Source organism: Typopeltis vanoorti, chromosome 7 (assembly GCF_054136105.1).
Source record: "Typopeltis vanoorti isolate ZY-2024b chromosome 7, IOZ_Tvanoo_1.0, whole genome shotgun sequence".
Lineage (NCBI taxonomy): Eukaryota > Metazoa > Arthropoda > Arachnida > Uropygi > Thelyphonidae > Typopeltis > Typopeltis vanoorti.
This window is the reverse complement of record NC_143555.1, coordinates 125,420,873-125,444,901: the sequence shown is the minus strand read 5'-3', so window position 1 is coordinate 125,444,901 and position 24,029 is coordinate 125,420,873. Positions and strand designations below refer to the sequence as shown.

Sequence of the window (24,029 nt, the reverse complement as noted above, 5' to 3'; positions counted from 1 at the left end):
GAGGACATCCCTGAAAGCTGTAAAAGGAGGGCGTGAGCAGGTTTTTTTTGCATGCAGAGTTGTAAATGATTGGAATGCCTTGCCCAAGAGTGGTGTCTGTAGAGAATTTAAGTGTATTTAAGGCACAGTATGATGAGCTGTGTGTATGACTAAAGGACCTCCTAGATGAGTCTTTGACTCCATGGGTCTTGGGATAATAATAATTGTGTATAAATTTCAAAAAAAAATTTTAATTCATAAGTATAATACACCAAGGACAGACCTACCATACTATATCTGTATGTTTATGTTAGCATTACACATACACACACACACATATATATATATATATATATAGCTTTTTTTGAGATGCTACAGCATACTAGTACCTTTATTAACGGTGATGTGTGGCATGCAGATGTGATACATTTAGAAATTTGTAACATTCAGTAATTTTTTACATGCTTACCTAGTATACAAATAAGCTTAGTTTATTTAATGAAATTTACATTTTTCACTATGTCTGCTGTTAACATATTTGCTATATATATAGCAAATATATTAACGTGACTATATGCTTCAACTTGGTTGTTGTGATACATTTTTAAAAATAGATTTCATGACTTAAAAACCGAGATTACTTATAAAGATTTAATAAGATTAATACAACTAGTTTTGGCTTATAATAGCCTTCATCAGGTATTCTTAAAGGAAGAGAATAGTAATAAACATTGAAGTATCTAAAAACTTGAAAATACAGGTAAAAAATCGCCACACATAATTGATACATAAAAAACATTTTTATGTATCAATTATGTGTGGCGATTTTTTACCTGTATTTTCAAGTTTTTAGATACTTCAATGTTTATTACTATTCTCTTCCTTTAAGAATACCTGATGAAGGCTATTATAAGCCGAAACTAGTTGTATTAATCTTATTAAATCTTTATAAGTAATCTTGGTTTTTAAGTCATTAAATCTATTTTCAAATATATTAACATATATATATATTAAAAAAATATTTTTTTTTTATTAAAACAAGTAGAACGGCTTATGTGTTGGCAGTACATGTTAGTTTATTTTAATGGTATTGATTACAACACAGTGATAAGAAAATAATTAATATTTATTAACTTATTAGCTGAAATTTTACTGGTATATCCAGCCTCTTCAGAGCATAAGAATAGTTTGTCACGGTACACAAAACAATAACAATTTGTTATAACAGTGGGACTAGTTTAAAAAAATTGTAATAGGCAACACAGTCTATTGTTGGAAAAAGACAGAGAGAGAGAGAAAAAACAAGTATTAATTAGATCTTAAAATGACTGTCTCCTAGATTTTTGGTAAATTTATACAGCTATACTTTTTGAGTCTCGTTGCTAACTGGAGGAACTTTTTCTAAGCTTTTCTTCGACCGGTTCCTGAGATGGTTGATCTCTGGCATTGGCAAGTGGTTTTTTTTTCTAATGGAAACTCAGGTTTTTCATCCCATAAACTCAAAAAAATCAATTGTAGAACCCACACTATTTCAAACAAGAACATATCCTGTTAGGGTTAGGTGCCAAGAGATGGCAGCACTTGTTTGCCAGTCTCTTCATCAGTTGCTGTTATAATAGTGATAGTCTTGGGCCAGTTATCGCTGATGTCTACCGATGGAGATTGAACTGCCCAAAACTCAGTTTCCAAAAGCTGGATTAAGTTAAATGGCCTCACCTACTCCCTATAAGGGAATAAAAGGAAAAGAAACAAATCTTTATTTTTGATGACTGCAATTTCTATATGTTATAAATAAATGCTCTTACTATAGTCATTGCCTTTATAATCAACTTTCTCAGTAAATAAAGAAACTGTCATATCGTCTGGCCTGGTTGACCTAGCAAAACTAGGTCCAATCTGATTAAATGGTCAGTGAATAATAAATAATACCAACAATTTTATTTTTGAAATCATCAGATATTTTTATATAAGAATTGCCATAAAAACAACAAGTACTATACACAGATATTTGCTAGCTTTAATAAATCTGACTTTTGACACTTGTGAAAAGTATAAAAAGGCTGATCTGGTTGGCCAAGTAATATCTACAAGCATATCTATACTCTCCAACAAACTATGATTTCATATACTACCATTGATATGGATTTTGTGTAAATTCATCAGCCAGTGCGAAACCACCACTAGCCTGTTTATTGAAAGTCATGCAGAGGGGGAAAAAAAAAAAAAAAATATATATATATATATATGTAATTGCAAGTCTAAGTTTGTGATCCATTCTAATACCGATGAAGCATCTTGAAGAAAATTGGACTAGTCACCTTGATAAGCACACAGACTGCATTCATTGGTGATGCAACAAAACATTTGTTTACGAACAGCACAATCAAACTTAGGCACTTTCCTCACTTAAACAAGTCTGCGCTTAATACCTCAAAACCACATTTATAGTTCCAGCTGTACTTTTTTCACTGAATGTTATTTTAAATCATTGATAGTTTGTGAAAAAACCTGCTTGCCCAAGTCAATTTCAAGCATGAGCAAGCAGCTTTTTTGTCCCGTAAACTGAAGAAAATCAACCTTAGAATCCACTCTACTCCAGACAATAAATATATTGTGTCAAGGTTAGTGACCATGAAATGGCTGCACATGTTTGCCATCTCTTCACTGGATGCTACTGAAAATGGTTGTGGACTATTTCGGATTAGCTGCTGGTGGAGTTGAACTCCCCATTCAATCTCCAAACGTTAGCGCTAAAACAGCCTTGCTTCTCCCTATAAGAGAATAAAAGGCATTAGGATATTTTTTTGATAATTCAGGCAAGCCATGTCTGACTGAAGGCAGAAGACAGACTAACTATCAGTCTGCAAAAGTTAGACAGGGTAAAATGGCCATGCCTACTCCCATGGTAAATAAAAGATATTAGGGCAGTGATTCTCAACCTATGAGGCACACATCGAAAGTGGAAATCAAAGGAAAAACTGAATTTATTGAAACAAAAGCATTCAATGAAACTATTTATTGACACAAAAACAAAAAATACACTCTGAAAATAAAATAATAAAATCCACTGTATTGAATAAACTAGTTATGCTTACGGGAACATATCAGTATTGCAAAATATACCAAGCAACTAATTAAAACTAATAAATAACAATGAATCTAAAAATGAATGGCTTCCTTGGGCCCCGTGTTGCAGAGCAAAGCTTTTCATATGATGGTGATACATTGGAAATTGACACTCTTAATTCTCTTTCTATATTTAACCGATATCTATTTTTTTTTGCTTTGCTCACTTTTATGGGTTTTGTCAGTATCTCAACACAAGAATTGCAAGGGGGTAGAGGTTGGGGGTGCCACAAAAACTAATATTAAAAAATGGGGCACACATGACAGAAGGTTGAGAAACACTGCTTTAGAGACAACTGAGGTAAGAGAAACTGGACTGTAATATGATGGTGAAGATTTATCGCCTTCTTAGGATTACGTTAAATGGGGGATACATTTCTGATTTCCAGATGGCTACCAGTAGCATTCCACTGGTATATACCGACAAGTCCCCTCTCATTCGAAGTATTTGGAGGTCGCAGGGTTTTTGATCCCATACAAAAAACAAAAAAAATAGCAAGCAGTTTAATATTTGTAATGCACTGGCCTCAGAGCCATCTTAACAAGTTTGATCCCCCTGGGCTAAAAAAATTTGGTGCCTTAATCACATTGGATTGAGCGATAATTAAATAATACATACAATTAATTAAAACACTTTCATTGCAAAAAAAATTATTTTAAAATATATCGACATTCCACAGTTTTTTTTATTTAATTCAACAATATTTTATAATTTAATAAAGGTTGTTTATTTGTATTTATAAAAATACACACAATAGAAAAGCTACGTTAAGCGCCTTGGATCAGTGCCCCCCCCCCCCCCCCCCCCGGGCTATAGCCTGTTTAACCCAATAGATAAGGGTGCCCTGACTGGCCTTATAACTTTATTTACTTCTGCTGTAACTCTAGCCTGCCATAAAAGCCTTCTCTTTCATATCCACACATCCCAACATTGTTTGAATTTTGACTTCTTCTCTCTAAACAGTTCTGTTGATGATGCACGTTTCTACACTGTTAAAAGCTCCTCTTTTAGTAAAATTTTTGTAGTCAGCTAAATTCCTCAGAGATAATTAGCATTAAATTCAAATTATTTTAAAAATAGAGGTGTTGCAAAAAGGGAAGAAAGGCTTAATTGTTTTGCATTAAGACCTTCAGTGTATTTAAAAGTACATTTATAGGTGTCTGCTTGTAGGAGGAAAAAAAGCCAAGGGTTACTAAGATGGAGACCCCGAAATCCTTCTCTATGAATATACTAATTCCCTAATGCATCGCCATTTGAAAATTCTTGAAAGTGTTCTGGCGTTCCATAAGATATTGGGACCAAGATTTTTTCAAGTTGAGGACGTCGTAATTCAAAAGACTTATTCTGTGCAAATCTTAATACAAATGAAACCAGATTGTGTGTGTAAAGTAGTTGTAGCAAATCTGGTATCACAGTTTTTCACTTGAAAAAACGAAGCTCTCATCCAAACTACTCTTATTTTTCCTGTGGATGATCGAGAGTGATGTTCGTGAGCATTTCGTGTTCCTGAAGGTTCGGGTGGTTCCATATGGGATTATGGAATGAGATTTAATTTGATTACTTCTACATTTCAATTGTTGAGATTAGCATTTCCGTATGTTATTTCTTCACATGAACTTTTCAACTCTTGTGTGAGTAGGAAGTTAGTCGTAGCAGTTTTACTCTCTCACTGATAAAGGATGAGCCAAAGGGTTGAAAAATAAAACTAACTTGTGCAGATGAGTTTTGAGCATTTACAAATCTTGTTATTATTGTGAGTAGGGAACAATTTTTATAAATCAGTTACTAATTTGAAGTAGCGTTTCTTGGAATTACACATTACGTGTTCAGGAGCGAGGATCTTTTATGTATGATGCTAGGTTAAACTGTTAATTTGTACAACCATTATTTTTCCTATCTATACCAAACGCTATAAGTGGACAAAGGTCCGTAAGTAAGAAATTTTCCAATCCAGAAGACGAAAAAACTCTCCTACATAAGAAAAAATTCTATTTATTTGTGGAGTTATACCTGCATGTGTTCGAGGATAGATTTCTCTGAGTTACGCGATTAGAAGTTGGAATTAATTCCTCAAGGAAAAAAAATGAAACGACTGGCTCTGGAAGAAAGGGACAGGAAAAGGCTCTTTAGTCAAGAAAATAGAAGTGAACTTATGCAAGTCCTTCTGCAACCAAAAATGTCAAGAAAATAACCATGAATTATGTTGAAAGATTTGTCTTTTAGAACATGGGAAAATTCCCTCTACAGCTGCAATCACCTCTTGATTCGAAGAAAAATGCTGACCAGCGAGGAAGTGTTTTAGTTTTGGGAAGAGATAGAAGTCAGAGCGAGCCAAATCTGGGGAATATGGTAAATGTTCCAACAATTCATAGTGCAGATCCCTTAATTTTCCCATTGCCAAAACACTTTTGTGGGTCGGTGCATTGTCCTGATGAAAGACGACATTTTTTCTTCTGCAAAATGGGTCTTTTCTCACGAATTTTTTCGTCTAGTCTGGTTAAAAGATTGGAATAATATTCCCTGGTTATTGTTTTACCCTTTTCAAGATAATTAATAAACAAAATGCCTTTAGCATCCCAAAACACCGATGCCATTACCTTTCCTGCTGATGGAACTGACTTTGTCTTCTTTGGCACTGAACAACCAGCTTCTGTCCATTGTTTGGATTCTGGTGTGTTATGGTGAATCCAAGTCTCATCCATAGTAATAAATTGACGCACAAAATCAGTTTTATTCTTGTTAAAACGCTCCAAGCACTGTTCAGAGATTTTCATGCAAGTGCGTTTCTGATCTGCTTTGAGCAAGCGCAGCACCCATCTTGCATAAAGCTTTTTCATATTCAATTCTTCATGCAAAATATATCCTACACGTTTTTTTTTTAAATGCCTATAGTCTCAACAGTTGCATGCACTTTGAATCGCCGGTACCATCCAATACCATATTGTGCACTTGATCAATGATTTCTGGTGATGTTACACTTTTTGGATGCCCTTCATGTGGATCATCTTCAAGGCTGGTACGGCCAAGTTTAAGCTCAGCAGCCCATTTCTTAATTGTCGAAAACGATGGAGAAGAGTGCCTATAAACTTTTATGAACTTTGAATGAATTTCTTTTGGCATTAAACCTAATTTTATAACTGCATGATACTCAATTTTATCCATTTCAAGGATACAGACAACACTTTTGCTTCAGACATCCGTATAAAACAAACTACTTGATAGAATGACTTGTAATTTCACATGGATGCTTATGACAGATGTACCAACTTAAAAAAAAAAAACTCTTGCCAATAGTCTTGCCATCTATGGTTGAGGCTGAGAACTTTTCAGGCCACCCTCGTACATTGATTTATATGAACAATTTCTCAGTGCGGTTGTTATATATCAGTCAATGAAATAAATGATGAGACTATTAGAATATTGTCGGATAACCACCTCATTAAATTTCGGTGGATTGGAGAAGGGCAATTTGGTTTATTAGCTGGAAATCAATGGAGGATCAAAGCAAAAGTTTTTTTTATCACATTTTATTACTTAGAGTGATACTTTTCCTTAGGATTAGATGTAGATACGTTGCATATTCTGGTTATAGTAAGGCATCTGTTAGTCTACTGTACAGCCATGTTATTTATTTTCTGGAGAAATATAAAGTTGGTAATTAGAGGGAATGTTAAGGGAGAGAAGAAAACCAGTGGCATGATAGTAAGACATATTCAACAGTAACACCCACTGGGTTTCTGTAAGTGGTGAAGTTATAGGAGCTGCATGTGTTTCTTTTCGTGATAGATCACGAAAAGAAAAGTTTGTCCTGTCAATTTGTAGAGAATGTTGAAGCGGGATGGATATTTAAGAAGTATTGTAGTGCAGTCCAATATTGAAATTTCCAGATAATACAGTATGCCTGCCAAAATTGTAAAATTGATTATTTCTTTAATTTACAGCAGTGTTTTCCAATCGTTTTTGGATCATGCCCCACTTCAACACCTCAAAGATTTTGATGCCCCCCCAGCATAATAGTCAGCCAAGTCCTGAAAAAGTATAATTTAAATATGTACTTTAAATAAAAAAGGAACATAGGTAAAACTGTTTTTAATTTGACTTTCTTCAATGAATATAAATTTTATATTACACTTTGTATATTATAAAACATAAATCGAACTGAACTCGAAAAAATAAAATCCAAGTTAATGCGATCCTTGAGTTTGATTTCTGCTGCAAAGAATTTTTATTTGAGGTACTAATTTAGTCATTTTCAATCTCAAATCCCCATGGTTTGTGATATCCAGATGATTTCTTTTTTTCAGTAGCAAGTCATTTACAGCACTAAAGCAACATTCAACTAAATATGACAACGGGAAGGGCAACAGTATTTTTTTTTGCAAAATGAATTGAATTTCATTTCTGTCTCATCAGAAATCCATGCCATTGTTCCTTTTATGTTGGATAAAGTTCTAATAGACTCATCATTTGGCTTTTCTGAGAGTTCTTCTTGATACTGTATTTATGTTGACTGCTGTACTAGTGATGTCGGCTTTTTTTCTCAGAAAGTCAGGGTTGCAACATCGACAATTTATCGCCGACAATGATGAGTTTTTTTGAGTATATCAGCGATGAGGTGATGAATGCAACATCATTTTCTAATTGCCCCCAAAAATATTCAAATTGCCCCCCTGTGGGGCATACGCCCCATGTTGAGAAACACTGGTGTAGAATAAAAGAAATGATTGAACTCTACTAAGATAAGCTTTTCCCTCCATCCTCTAAATTATTTTCTCTTGTAATAATGGTTCCATTAATGCAATAAGAAATGTGTATCAACAAAAAGTTTCAAGAGTATGATTGCTAAGATACAGCGTTGCTTTAATCCCTTTATCAACTGAATACATTTCTCAAATGTGCTGATTATACACTGCTCGAAAATAAGTCAGCAGTCACCATGGTGTGAGGAAACAGCCACATTAATAAGATGGTCACTGCAATGACTGTAGCAGTCCTACTGGGCATACTTCCACATGCATACAATAGCGATTAATGGAAATTTTGGACTGATGTAAGCATGTAATGAGGTCTTGGACTGTTTTGCAGCAGACATCCCTTAACCTCTCCTGACGCTCCAGTTCATTCCACACATTCAATAGGATTGCCTTCATGGTTCTGCAGAGGTGTTAAGTGTGATCACGTTCATATCCACAAGCCACGTAGTTACAGCAGTAGCCTTACATGGTTCACTGTATTGCTGAAGAGGCAATGGTCAAATAGGTAGCATTGTACTGTCCAGATACCTCTCAGAGTTAAATGTTCGTGACCCTACAAAGCTGGAGCCCAATCCAGGAAAAACGAGACCATATCATCACACCAACACCTCCAAATTTCATAATCCAGGTTATACACTTTGTAAGAGACGTTCACTGAGCATCTGCTTAGAGGGTACCCAAATTTGCTCAATCAGACATAGCTGGCCTATGGCTCATTCATTCAGTATGCAGGCAGATATTTAACAGGGTACACCATGAGAAGGTGAGGATTAGACATTAGGTCAGAAGTCATGGTCTGTTCTCTGCATTCCTTAAGGTTACATGGAAGTCTCCTTCAGTTAACCAGCTTTGACTTTTGAGCACAATCGTATTTTATTTCAGAGTGAAATATGAGAAATGTCATATTGCAGGATTTTTAATTTTCTTCTATAAATGATATAAAAAAAGAAAGGATGTAATTATTTTATGAAAGAACAACTGTGGTTTTGTAATGATCAATTTATTTTTGATGATTGAACTATAGGGAAATAAGGATGGAAACTATTTGTTATATAAACAGTAATATTCAACACCAGTATAAAAAATAATTGCAACTTCAATGAAGACAAACATATAATTCAAATACACATGCAACGATTCTCAAGCAATGTACAAAATATAGATCACAGTGGTTCATCACACTAGCATATGCAAGTACAATTCCACATTTCTGGAGATGGAGGGGGAAGGGCTGAACTACTAATTGCAATGATTGTCTATGTTTTCTTCTGCTATTTTTGTATATAATGTAATGGTATAATCTAAAATAGAAATATCTATAGACATGTGTATTTCACTTGGCACAGAAAACAATCCATTTATGTAATACATAATATGTTTAAAACAAATTTTAACTTGAAATAAGAAACATTACTTTTTCTATATACCATAAAGATGATTCATAAACATTAATTTTAAATGAAAATTCAACAGAAAAAAAAAAAATTGAAATTGGTGGTCACATATGCATTGATGAATGTGTAAAAATGGGCCTCCCCAATGTAGAATGGACATATTACTTTAAAACCTACAGTGTTCATAAAAGAAAAGTTTATTTTCCGACGTACAATAATAAACAACTCATCCCACAAGACGGATTGATTACCCTATTATCGGAATGGATTCTCCTTCTTCTGACATGCACAGAAGTGTTGAAGGGGTCTCATATCTGCGGGCATATAGTAGTCTAATTAACTTCAGGTGGTTTTATTAAGTGATTTATTACAAATAGATATTTGGTTTCACAATGATGCAGTGCCTTCCATTGAGACCTGATGGGGGTAACATGGTTAAGAGAGTTCCTGACAAATACACAATAGTGAAACACAGCCAGCCTAGCATGAATGCATTAAAGTCATCATTATTAGTGAATAAAATCTTATTTCTGAAACTGTCAGTGTATAGTCTTCAAGCCTTATTCTTGATTTCCTTTCCATTCACCTAAATATTTTGGCTAGAATTGAACATTCTTCTCTTCTAATCAACTACAGCGACTACTGTTTGATTTCTCTTGTATGTTATTTAGAAATGTTACACCCATCAAGTCTCAATGGAATGCCAGTAATGAGATGTACTGCATCATTGTGAAACCAAACATCTATTTGTAATAAATCACTTAATAAATCCTAATAAAATCACCTGAAGTTAATTAGACTACTGTATGCCCGCAGATATGAAACCCCTTCGACACTTCTGTGCATGTCAGAAGAAAGAGAATCCATTCCAATAATAGGGTAATCAATCCGTCTTGTGGGATGAGTTGTTTATTATTATATATTGGAAAATAAACTTTTCTTTTATGAACACTGTAGGTTTTAAAGTGATAACTATTTTGCTTGTATAACAGTTGGAAAATTTTATGTATAAAGAACGTGATTTTGCATCTTGGTGACCAATTCATACATCAGCTTATTTATTTTTCCCCTTCAACATGAATTGACTCTTCTTGGCAAGTTGCCAGACTAGGCTCTTGGATCTGTGGTTGGACATTATAGTACCATAATGCTTTGGATCAGAATTTAAGGTTGTAGAAATGTCTGAAGTTTTAGCTTATGTAGTTCAAGCTTTGTAAAATGATAAAGACCAACATACTATCACCAACAAAACTATGGATATATAATGAATAACAAAAAAAAAAAAAAAAATGTCATTTACAAGGGCGAGCTGAAAAGTTCTAATAAACACCTAGATCAAAAATGATATTAAACCAAATGATATAACCACAAGAAAGAACATATCTTAAAACCCTTTAACCCCATGTTTCATCAAATTGTAATAATTTGTTCTTTTTGTTTTAGGATATATAAGGCATGTCAGAGGTTTTGAAGAAATTTGAAGCCACAGAGGTGCAGGTCGTCGTCATCAAGTTTTTCGTGCTGTAAGAAAAGTCCACAACCGAGATTCACCAAACTTTGTGTGAGCTTTAGGGGACTGTGCCCCAGCACATCCAACAGTTGCCACATGGGTGGCCAAGTTTAAAACTAGGCATCCTGAGACAACAGATGCCCCAGGTCAGAAAGCTCTTCCACAGTAATCACACCTGAATGATCCTTGATGGTAGACAAATACCAGCCAAAAATATTGCAAACTCTGGAGATATCCAGGAAACGAGTCGGGGTTATTATCCGTCAACACCTGGGCATGCAGAAGTTCTCAGCGAAGTGGGTCCCCAAATGTTTGAATGTCGACCAAAAGAGAAAACGTGTGCTGTCATCTCAAGGGATTTGGGGTCATGTTGAGAAATCATGTGCAAATTTTTTGGTGTGTCCAAATTTTTTGTATTGTGACTGTTGATGAAACATGGCTTCATCACTATGACCCAGAGACTAAACAACAGTCAGTGGACTGGAGACACAAAGGTTCTCCACAGCCAAAGAAGTTCTGAACCCAAAAGTCAACAGAGAAGGTTCCTGCAATTGTCTTTTGTGACATGGATGGTGTAATCCTTATTAAGTACCTCAAGAAAGGTGAAACTGTTACAGCAGCAGTTAATTTAACAGTTCTAAAGGAAATGAAAAAGGTACTGAAGGAAAAATGCCACAGGGAAACTGAGCAGAGGTGTGTTGCTTTTGCAGGACAATGAACCTGCTCATGAAACCCAACAGACAATACACAACTTGGGTTTTCAATTTCTGCCTCACCCACCCTATTTGCCAGACCTCCATCTGACTATTACCTATTCCCAAATTTAAATAAACACTTGAAAGGAACAAAATTTACCACAGATGATGAAGTCATATCTGCAGCTGAGGACTGGTTTGTGTAACAAGGGAAAGTTTCCCAAACGATTGCAAATGATGCAGCAGCTTTGTAACCAATTGTATAACAGTTTGTGGGGAATGTGTAGAATAATGTGTAAGTTGCGTAGTTCTCCTCAATTTTCCTTCATGATTATCACAACTTTTCAGCACACCCTCATAACGATTTAAAATTTATTCTTGCATCACTCTCTAATGGGATGAGAGATAATGAGAATATTTTTACAGCAGTGCATCTAATCTGTATAATCTAGTTGATATTAGTTTGTTTTGTTTAATCATGAATGAAGTTTTTACTGCAAAAAAGAAAATGGCATCAACAGTATAATGAAATCATTTGTGATCTGAAGTATTTTTTTTTAAAACAAGCTAGCTAATGCATGTACTTCCAATCATACCACTGATTGGAAGTACATACATACCAAAAATAACATACAACTCCAGTTTTCTCCTTTTCACAAATTCTGATTTTTATGAATTTTGGCACACAGTTTCCAAATATGCTATTTTTTTTATCCATCATTTTTTTGGAAAATCATATTAACATTGCACTAAAACTGCTCCTACTATTTGAAAGATTGGACTCTTTTGCAATTTTATTGACACTGCTTCTATTAAAATCAGGCTCAATAAAAACTTTTGTTAAATCTCTAAAAATAAGAATAAAAGCCAAATTAAAAAAAAAGAAAAAAAAGAAAGAAAAAAAGGGATTTTTATTAGCAAATAAATATAGACAATTATGAAGGACATCACTTCTGACAACAAACCAAGTAGATATATTAACCTGGTTTACCATGCTTTAATATAGTTAAATTAACATTTGCTAAAGCTTTCTTAACAAGCTGAAGTCTGATGATTAAGTTAGTACTATGAAAGAAATATTAAGGTGCTATTAATCTCTGGTGTAATTACAGCCGCTGGAAAAGGTTCGGAACTTCATGTTAAGGTGCAACATGACATGATTTAGACTGTAAAAAAAAAAAAGAGAGCTAATCTTGGTTAATAAAGGAGAAAGTAAACCTACAGGCAATGAACAAGATATAGAAATGTAAATTGGTGAGCCTTCCCGTAAAACTGAGACTGCTGGAAACGTATATTTACAAGTGGTCTCTCTATGGTTGTGAGACATTGGTAATGGTCAAAGACCATGAAATGAACATTGGCTTTCAAAAGAACATGTTATAGAAAGATTATATAAACCATATAGCAAAGTAAACTGTAAAGAGATTCTAATGTAGAAAATAATTCAAAGGAAAGTTAAGTTTTTTGGACATTTCTGCAGAATGCATAACAGTGGAAAGATCAAAACCTTCACTTGGTGTACAATGCATGGTATTATTATTATTATTATTATTATTATTCCTGATACCTCCAAGGAGTCTGAAGACTCATCGCGGGAGGACATCTTCAACTGTCTCTACACCTTACCTCTACTACGAATCAACGCCATCTACCGCCCACCTCCAACACCACCACAACTAGTAATTTTTGTCTGTAAATTGCGTGTGTTCTGAAGGGCCGATTTGTATGTATGCGGGATGAAAAACCCGAGTTTCCGGGAGAAAAAACCCTGCTACCTCCGTATGAGATCGGCTAACTCACCATCGATTGAAATCGACCAGATAAAGATTCCTCCCGTCGCGACGAGAATCGAACTTAGGCCTATTCCAATCGAAGGGCGCAATGTACCGTCGTTCTTCCAATTGCGCTACGGAGGCACTTAAAAATCTATCTATCGTGAAGACCGACCGTTCGTCAAAACACTATAACTCGGCTTCTAATGAAACAAATGTCATAAACAGTTGACACAACTGTAATGAAGGTTGCCACTTTCGACTAGAGAAAGATACAACAGGTAGCATCACTAGTTGCTTCTAATTTCGGTATAAACAGAAGAGCATGGTCAAGGTTAGGGATCCCATTTTTTGAAAACAAAAAACCGGGACACAATAAATTTTGTAGAATTAAGGGTTAAGAGAAATAAATTTTATTCATTAACATTATGTATTTTAAAATAAAAAAATTAAATATTTATTTGAATTTGATTTATTAATGTAGATAACATAAATGTTTATACATACATCAAATAAATAGAATTCTAATAACACAAACACAGATGACAATACTTAAACATGTAACACTTAAATCAAACATTAATAAGTATATGAAATATAAAGACATAGAATAAAGATATAAAATGTTAATATGTCAATAAAACAGGAACTACAATGTAAATACAATAAAATATAAACAACACGAGCCTTATGCATATTGTATAGATGCATAATATCTGAAATTATATGAAAAATAAATTAATTTAATTTAAAAATTAAAAAAAATAAAAACAAATTTATAATTAATTTTTAATATATACCTCCTCTCTTCCTTATTCTGCCTCTTCTTGTACATTACAGCTGGTCGTTGCCTGTTCCATTTTACTGCTACTTGCAGAATCATTATTATATTTGGTTGAAAAATGGATTTTGTGCAAGAGTTGTCAATTCTCAGATACTATATCGAAAAACTCTGAACATGGCATGTTTCTGTAACGGGTTTTAACAAGCATGATAGTTTAACTGTGTCGAGTTGCAAGCGATTCTTTTCATTTGTCCATAACAAATTCATCAATGAAAAAATTTGTTCAATAGAAGCATTTGATCCTGGTAAGGTCAAACAAAAAACTTATAATTGAAGCTATTTCACTGTAAGTAATTTGTTCCTTTTTAAAATGACCAAAGATTTCTTTCCACCTATCCTCAAGTTTACAACTGGCATTATTCCATTCATTAATTTTATACTCAGTTGCATACATTTTAACAAGGCTGTACTCATCAAATAAGTTCTCTTCATTTAAGTTGAAAATTGGTAAGATGGTCTTAATTTCTTTGACACATTCCATTAACTTTTCCCAAGATACAGGTGTGTTCAAGCAAGCCCATTCCATTTAGGTAAATACACTAAACTGATTTTGAGTCCATTCTTGAATATATTGAATTGCAATGAAGTAGAAATTGGAGATGTCTCTAAATGATGATTCAGTCATTAAACCTTCTTCACAAAGATTTTTCATTTCGATTTTCACTTCACTGGGGAAATACTTCTATTTTCATGCAATAAAATTTTCGTAATAAGAATGTCTATCTCTTTTGTTACCTCACAACCCATAGCATATTCTCTTTCGATTCACTGGATTGCCTCACAAAACATTTTCATCTGATTTTTTTAAAATAGAAGATAAATGAAAGACGTATTCAAAATAGTTGGACATTTATTTTGAGACAAGAAATAGGATTTAAGCCCATCATACATTTCAATAAAACGAATTAAACATGGCTGCAGTGAAAGCCATCGTGTTTTGCTATGACCTTTTAATGGGATTATATTGATCAAGTGCATGTAATAAACAACTATAAACAACCAAAAAAGGTTTCAATTTTATGATAACACCTGATCATGTCCCTAAAGTGGATATCATTTGTAATATAGAAAAGGCAGTCTCGTCGTTACTGGAACCCACAGCTAATGATATTAGATTAAAAAGTAGTATCATCCTCTCATCTCCCAGAACTCCTAACAAAAACATCACTACTCTGGAAAAAAGAACATTGTATAGTTTGAAGAAAAAGAAAGACATTATCATATTGAAGGCAGATAAGGGAAATTCAACAGCGATTTTAAACACCAGTGATTACGAAGATAAGATTAACACCTTACTGTCGGATACATCAACCTACCGTGTCCTAGTCACAGATCCAACACTAAAGAATCATAATGACACCAACGATTTAATACGTCACATGGTGAACTGGTCTACAGACTTAAAAGAAAGATTGAAATCCATGCATCCACTAACACCAAGACTATATGTTGCTCCCGAGGTACACAAAAATGGAATACAACTATGCCCGATTGTGGATGGAATCAATTCGCCAACTTATCTGTTATCTAAACACCTGGCAGGCCTCCTCAAACCACACATCCATAATTCGGATACTTATATACGTAATTCACAACATTTCGTTGAGAAACTGAACAACATCTCTATTTCCAATACGGATCTACTTGTCAGCCTGGATGTTACATCTCTATTCACTAACATCCCTGTGAAGGGAGTCATCAACATTTTAGGAAGTTTACTCCCACAAGACATTACTTCTCTGTTCCGTCACTGTTTAACATCAAACTTTTTCTTATGGAATAAAACCATATATCAGCAACTGACTGGCCTTGCAATGGGTATCCCCCCCCCCCTCTCTCCATCTTGTGCTGATCTCTTTATGGAGGATTTTGAAAGTAAAATCTTATCTCAAACAGACCCTAAACCCACAGTATGGTGGAGATACGTGGATGATATCTTTATTGTTTGGAACCACACAAAAAAGGACCTGTTCGACTTTCTTAACAAAATCAACTCTCTACACCACACAATCAAATTCACTCGAACTTGAAAAAGATAACCAATTATCATTTCTGGACACTTTAATTAAGAAGCTTCCGAATGGTGGTATTAACCTCTCAGGTTACCGCAAACCTACCAATGCAGGACGTTATTTACATTTCACTTCCTGCCACCACATTTCTCAGAAACTTAGTATTGTACACATGCTAAAGAACCATGCCTCTCTCTCCTTACAACAGATCTACAAGACCTCTAGGAAGAACTATCCCTGATATCTAACAACCTTATCATGAATGGATTTCCTCAAAGACTCGTCCACAAGATACTTTTCTCTGAACCCCGACAAAGACAACGAGATGATATACGTTATATTTCTACCATCATCATTCCATACTTAGGAACAGTTTCCAATAATATTGCTAGACTCCTTAGACCACATAAAATAAGAGTGGCCTTTAAACCTACAGAAACTATTAGAAAATTCTTAAGATCTCCAAAAGATAGCCATCCTTTCTCCAAATATGCTGGAGTTTATAACATACTCTGCTCGTGTGGCTTGAATTACATTGGCCAAACTTTAAGGAGCCTTGAAATTAGGCAAAAAGAACACATAGGTGATGTCAATAATAACAGAGAAGAAAAATCGGGGTTAGTTTTTCATTTCTCAAGAATGAACCATACCATAGAGTGGGATAGAAGCACAATTCCTTACATGGAGGAGGACTTCCACTTTTAAGTCCTTCCACTTTTGTATACAGTTACCTGCTGTATACAAAACCTTAACAAGAACCAAGGACTAATCTTACCCGTGATCTGGAAGACCCTTATTAGATCTCTCAACTCACCAGAACTGAATTACGGTGCCAACTATAGAATCCTCCTAAATAACAGTGAGATCATGCATGCTCTATGCATATATTATGTGCTCTGTTCTTTGTTTAATATAATTGGAATCAGTTGATTATAGTTTGTAACAGTTTTTTACTTTTTAGTGCCTTACATCAGTTATGTACCCTGAAGATGTCAACAGCTTTAGTTGGTGAAACTAGTTGGTATAACATAGTTGTTTATTGCATGAAATTAAACATTTTTTAACAGTCTTGCATTCAATTTCGACAAAATCACAAAAAGATTTCAGACTTTTGACTCTGACAGTGAATTGGTGAAAATGCTGGAAAACTTTACCCAAAATTGTTTGAATATCTATTGGTAAGATATCAGCAGCAATCACTGCTTTCTGTTATAAAAATAAAAGGAAAAAGATCCTTCAATTTTTCATTGAAATTACACTTTCTTTTGGCCATTTTGTAACAAACGGTATAACTTTATTAATTTAAAAAATACAATATTCACAATTAATACAAGAATACGAAATGAACAGGTCAAAACTAGGTTATATCACATACCCTGTAGTGATATAAAAACAATTTAGTGCATGATGCATGAAGCTTAGTTCGAATAGCATACAATATCCAACGGTCCGAAATGTTTCTCATTGGTTAAAAGAAAATGAACTATCATGGCGCATTAATATTCAAAAACATTTCAACTAATGAGAAACATTTCGGACCAGCGGATATCGTACGCTATGCAAACTAAGCTTGAGACAAAAGATTGCTAAAAATTTACGGCCGACCAGACGAATGAAATAGATGCCGCTGTTGCGATTAGTTAAACATACAGTTGGGCGACTGTCTCCCTCATTCTGATATTCTTTTCTCCAGCTGAATGAAATGTATGGAACTAAATCGTTTTCCCAAAATTCTAACATTCTAGTAATTCATCGAACTACAAAATAAATGTCTCTGATTTTTGTTTTGTAAACATACATTTTTTAAAAGAGCACCCAAAAATATTATGACTTGTACTTATTCTTATTAGAAATGTTAATATTTTTTATATTCTAAAAAATCCGGGACATTTAGCATCCCGAACTAAACATATCGGGACACCGGGACAGAAGTAATAAAACTGGGACTGTCCTGGGCAAACCAGGACATATGGGATCCCTAGTCAAGGTGAGAGTGGGTAGATAAATACTGAAGACTTCACAAGAGCAGTGTGAAGTCTTCAGTATTTGTTTGCGTCACCTAGTAATGGACAGAAAATGGCAAAGAATGGTGAAACAAGCATCAGACACCAGAGAGCATTCGACCCATTGGTACTGATGATAATAAATACAGTCAACTCTTGCTACAGCAAATAGTAGGGACCACAGGGAAGTTAATCTGCTATCCTTTAGAATGCCACTGTGCCTGTAGGCAGTGGCGGATTTAGGCACAGGTAGAGGAGGCGGCCGCCTCGGGCCCTGCAAGGCTAGGGGGTTCCCATTCCGCACTATATTTTTTTAGTAAAAATTTGAAAAACTAATATTCCATTTTGTTTCAATTTTGTCTTAATTCTTGGAACTATCTGTACTGTTGTTTAATTGTAACTATATAATAAAATAAATTCTATTTTCATTTTTGTTTTCCAAATTGACCGCTTCAAATAAAGGCGGTATAAACAGTTAAGGAACCAATGAAATTCTTGTAATCTTCAGTATCCTTTGTTGTGGTTCGGTTGTTGTAACTGTAATTATAAAATAACTGTTTTGAATATATATGCATATTTAATATTTTAGCCATGAAATGAACGTACTTGTCTGGGGCAGAAAAAAGAAAACAACAAAAAGAAAAAGAAAAATTATTGCTCTCTCAAAAAAAACTCCTTGGAGGTTTTTTTTGACTTCATCTAAATTTCAGAGCAACGAAGATCGTCAACCAACACATGATGAATGAGACGAAAAAGAAGAAGATAGTCTAAAAAATGATAACATAATAGAAAACACTGAACGAAATGAAGAAAATTCTGTGAAGGAAGAAGAAGGTGCCAAATATGACAAAACAACCGACAATGCTGAACTTGAACGAGATATGCAGGACACAGAGGAAAATGCTGAAGAAGAAAAAGAACGAAGTGCTAATGCAGATCAACATAAACAACCAGACTGATAATTTTCCAAAAGATATCACTTTATGGCCGTGCAAAATATCGGAGAAAATGGTAAATTACTTTATAAATAATAAACTGTGCAATATCGGAGACATGACATCTTTAAAAGTTGAATATAATGACAGAAATCAGATGTACTACAGAAATATTTCAAGTGTTCATTTTTACTGTGAAAAAGCAAATGGCACAAAAGAATATCGAGAATGGCTTATTTTTTCAGAAAGTAGCAAAATGATTTACTGCTATGTTGTTTATTATTTTGACGGTATAATAGAACACAGAAACTAAGTAAATAATTAATTTATTGACTTGATGCTGATATTTCGCTGGTGTTATAACCAGCATCTTCAGAGCACAAAAACACTGTCACAATATGCGAGACTAAAACAACATGGTGTACTTAACCAAAATTGTAGCAGCAACACAAAGACTAGAGTCCAGATTTTGGCACCCTCTATCTGAAAAAAAATAAATAAATAAAATAAAATAAATAAATAAAATAAAATAAAAAAAAAACAATATCATATAATACTAGAGTCCTAGAAAAGTGTTAGTTTTTTCTTAATATGACTGTCTCCCAGATCTTCGGCAAGTTAATACAGCCATATTTGTTGAGATTTGGAGTGTGTTTTAGGGCTTCTGTCGCCTCTAAGAACAATCTCTCTGATTTATATGGGTTTCTGTGTAGTACTTTTGTGTTTTTCCAGTTGATCCTGTGTGCAGGGGTATCCAGAGCATGGTCTGCTAGGCCAGACTTCCCATAATGATATTTCCAGACGTATCGTTTATGTTCGCTGATAGCAGACCATGCTCTGGATACCCCTGCACACAGGATCAACTGGAAAAACACAAAAGTACTACACAGAAACCCATATAAATCAGAGAGATTGTTCTTAGAGGCGACAGAAGCCCTAAAACACACTCCAAATCTCAACAAATATGGCTGTATTAACTTGCCGAAGATCTGGGAGACAGTCATATTAAGGAAAAACTAACACTTTTCTAGGACTCTAGTATTATATGATAGTTTTTTTTTTTTTTTATTTTATTTTATTTTATTTTATTTTATTTTTTATTATTTTTTTTTTCAGATAGAGGGCGCCAAAATCTGGACTCTAGTCTTTGTGTTGCTGCTACAATTTTGGTTAAGTACACCATGTTGTTTTAGTCTCGCGTATTGTGACAAACAGTGTTTTTGTGCTCTGAAGATGTTGGTTATAATACCAGCGAAATATCAGCATCAAGTCAATAAATTAATTATTTACTTAGTTTCTATGTTCTATTATACCATTAAAATAATAAACAACATGTTCAACGAACACATAAGTCTGTCCACACGTCTAAGATTTACTGCTATGTTTGCAAACTTTTTACACGTTCTATTACTAAATTTAGTACAGGATACAATGATTGGAAAAATCTTAAATGCGCATTGAGAGAACATGAATGCTCTAAAGAACATATTTCCTCAATGTTAATTTTAAAAAAAAAGATTGTCGATAACTGGACGTATTGATTCTCATTTGATTAATCAGATTAATATTGAACAAAAATTATTGGCGAGATGTTTTAAAAAGAATTGTAGCTACAGTAAAGTTGTTAGTAAGTTTGGGTTTAGGATTTCGGGAGCACAGAGAAGATGAAAGTGTTGGTGGTGTTAACAAAAGAGGAAATTTTATAACTTGTATAGAATATTTATCACAGTTTTATGAGTTTATTAAAAATCATTTCACAAGATATGATAATATCGGAAGCGGGAAGGTTAATTACTTATCTCATAAGATATGTGATGAATTTATTGCTTTAATGGGGACTGAAGTAAAGGAGAAATTAATTTTGGAAGTTAGAGAAGCTCTGTATTATTCGTCGATTGTTGATTCCACACCCGATGTGAGCCATATAGACCAGTTAACGTTTATATTGAGATATGTAAATAGTAAAGCAGATGTGCTGGAACGGTTTTTTGTTTTTCTGCAATTATTCACCATTATGCAAAAAATTTAGAGGCACTCGTTTTTAACAATTTAAATGCTCTATCTTTAGATATAAAAAATTGTCATGGCCAAACATGTGGGCAAATATAATGGTCTACAAACGAGAATTAAGATGTTGAACGAATCAGCAATTTTCATTCCATGTTCTACTCACACACTTAAACTCTGCTGCAGAAGCTTGTTCAAAGGCTGTTTATTATTTCGATTTCGTACAGAACGTACATAATTTTTTTTCTAAATCTATGCAACAATGGAATTTACTTACAGACAGTTTTGTCGATACAAATTCCAAACATATCAGCGACACAAGATGGTCATCACGAGCTGATGCTGTATCTGCTTTGCGATTAAATTATAAACATATTAAAACTGTTCTTATTAAAATAGGCGAAAACGACCTTGAAAAACCAAATAATAGACTGCAAGCCAAAACGTCAAAATATTCCGATAAATACGAAATTTCAGTGTTAACAATATTATAGGATAGATTATTGCAAAGAATAAATAACACAAATAGAACGACAAGGAAATCTATTAACTGATGAAACAAATTATGAAATAAACCGATAAAGAAACAAAAAAGACATTTCGATGAATTAAATACAGCATCAAATAACACGAACGAGACAATTCTAACAGGTCACAAATTGTTCATCATAGAAACTCATAATATAATTTGTGATAGATTGAGTACCAAAATTTCCACCAAAATTAATATGTATTCTAATCTGTTACGTCATTTCCAATTATTTTTTGATCATGATATGAGTAAAGATTTCTAAAAGCCAATTTAGAAATGCAATTGTTTGCATTTCTAAATTGGGAAATATATAAGAATGATATTGAAATTAGCTATTTCAATGACAAAAGTACATCATTTCTTAAAATACATAAAAGAAGAAAAAATCACATGTCCATTTCAAATGTACAAAACAATCATTAACGGATTGCAATCAACTTTTCCAAATGTAGAAACAATACTAAAAAAATTTTTAGCAATGCCTATTTGTAATACTTCTGCAGAAAGATCTTTTTCCATCCTTAAGCGTGTCAAGAATTATTTAAGAAATTCATTGGGGCAAGATCAACTATCAAATTTGTCACTGATGTTTATTGAAAATTCTGTATTACAAGAATTAGAATTTGATTTATTAATTGACAAATTTGCTGCTGCAAAAAGTAGAAAAGTGCCAGTATAATTTCATAAAATGCTTATGTACAAAATACAGACTGTACCTGAATGTGATTATAATATTATCAAATTGTTCCTATAATATGTAATATACAATTACAGTTACCTACCTATTTTCATATTTATATGTATACAAAACATTTTATAATTTTTGTTGTGAAGTAATTATTGTTATGTATGTATGTGTATGCATTGTGCAATTATACATAAAATATTTTAAAAAAATAAAATAAAATGAATTGTTTGTAACTTAATAATTTAAAGGGCCCAAAAATCACAAACGCCTCGGGGCCCTTAATGCCTAAATCCGCCACTGCTTGTAGGGATTTGGTCAGGACTTTTCAGCAGCTTGTTATAACTCTGTGTTTGCTATAGGAAGAGTGAACTGCTTATTGTTCAAGGTGAATTTCCATGATTCGCCTTTTTTTTTTTTTTTTTTTCTTGATCAACTTCAGCATTGATCAACTTTTTCATATTACCATTATGAAAAAGCAACTCCAAGATGGAATTCAGTACGTTGGCTTCTTTAATGTAACGTTTTATTCAATGTCTTTTAAAACTGATGGCAATATAGAAATTCTGAAGCAGACTAGAATTTAGTGCATCCAAATTTATAAAAATTGCATTTAATATAAAAAATTGTATATTTGTTGCACAGATTGCTTCTTATGAATTTTGTTGTTTTCATACCCAAGATGCACAATTCATAAAAGTAAACACCTCCTATAATACTTTTCCATTTCCACAAAGAGAGCAGATATTCTTTTAGCCCAAATTTTAACACCTCTCACTATTGCCAATGTTGAGTGTTCCCAGAGTACACAATATGAGAAGTCATTTTCCTAGCCCTAACTAGTATTTATGTTCTGCAATTGATTTTACTGAGCTGTCAGAATAAAAATCTGTTTCTTTCAAAGAGGAAAAAAAAGTATTTATCTACACCAAAAAAAAAAAAAAATGTCAAAACAAACTTATGGTCTTTCTTCTGCAGATCTAGCATCACGTATTTACCAACATGCTCCACAACATAAATTTCAAATATTTCTTTCTGCCTGCCATTTCTTACATACATACACACTTTTATTTATTCATATGGGTCTTTCAACTAGTCTTTATACCAAGTTAGATTCAAGAACAGGATTTATTCCATGTGTTATTTTTAAATGTTTTGTAAATTTCATAATTATGTCTTTTTTTTTTCTTTTAAGTAGTGTTTTGAATTATAAGGATGCATGAAATCATGCATCTTAAATAAGTGAAAGAATGTTCCAAAATTCTACATTTATTACTTTAATTCTAATTGGATACTGACCTTTAAAAAGCAATATTTTTGATTTTTCTGTCGAGATTATCATTCTGATATCCTTGTTTAAGGCTTAGAATAGGTGTATTAAGTTATTCTTAGGATCAGCACAAAGGAACACATGTTTAAATTCACATTAGAAAGAAGCCAGTTTAATAACTTGGTTTTTTTCTAATCCATTTTATTATTTCATTTAAGCATATATGAAAAAGAGATGCAGATAGGGAAATCTCTGTTTAACTCTTTGGTTTCTCTCCAAGATGATACTCATAGTTCAATTGTATCTGTATTTCATTATCCTGATATGTGTATAATAATGTTAAAAAGATATAGGAACAGTCTTTCCAAATGACTTGCACCATAACCACTCAAATGCAGTCCATCGCTCCTATACAGTTCATTTCGTCCTTCAAACTCATTCCACACATTAACAAATTGTACTACCCTCTTCTCACACATGTTAGAGGTTTAATGGAATATTAACAGTGCT

General features: G+C 33.5%; 1 protein-coding gene across 1 annotated transcript in view; it reads right to left on the bottom strand.

Annotated features, from left to right (window-relative positions):
• Nucleotides 1-1,030: 1,030 nt before the first annotated feature.
• The window catches only part of LOC150105037 (2',5'-phosphodiesterase 12-like), a 108,084-nt gene continuing 85,085 nt past the window's right edge, over nt 1,031-24,029 (bottom strand). The window contains exon 8 of the mRNA XM_090396112.1: nt 1,031-1,702. Within this exon, the coding sequence (XP_090252238.1) occupies nt 1,696-1,702 (7 nt within the window). The 3' untranslated portion in view covers nt 1,031-1,695. The remainder of the gene's footprint in view (nt 1,703-24,029) is intronic.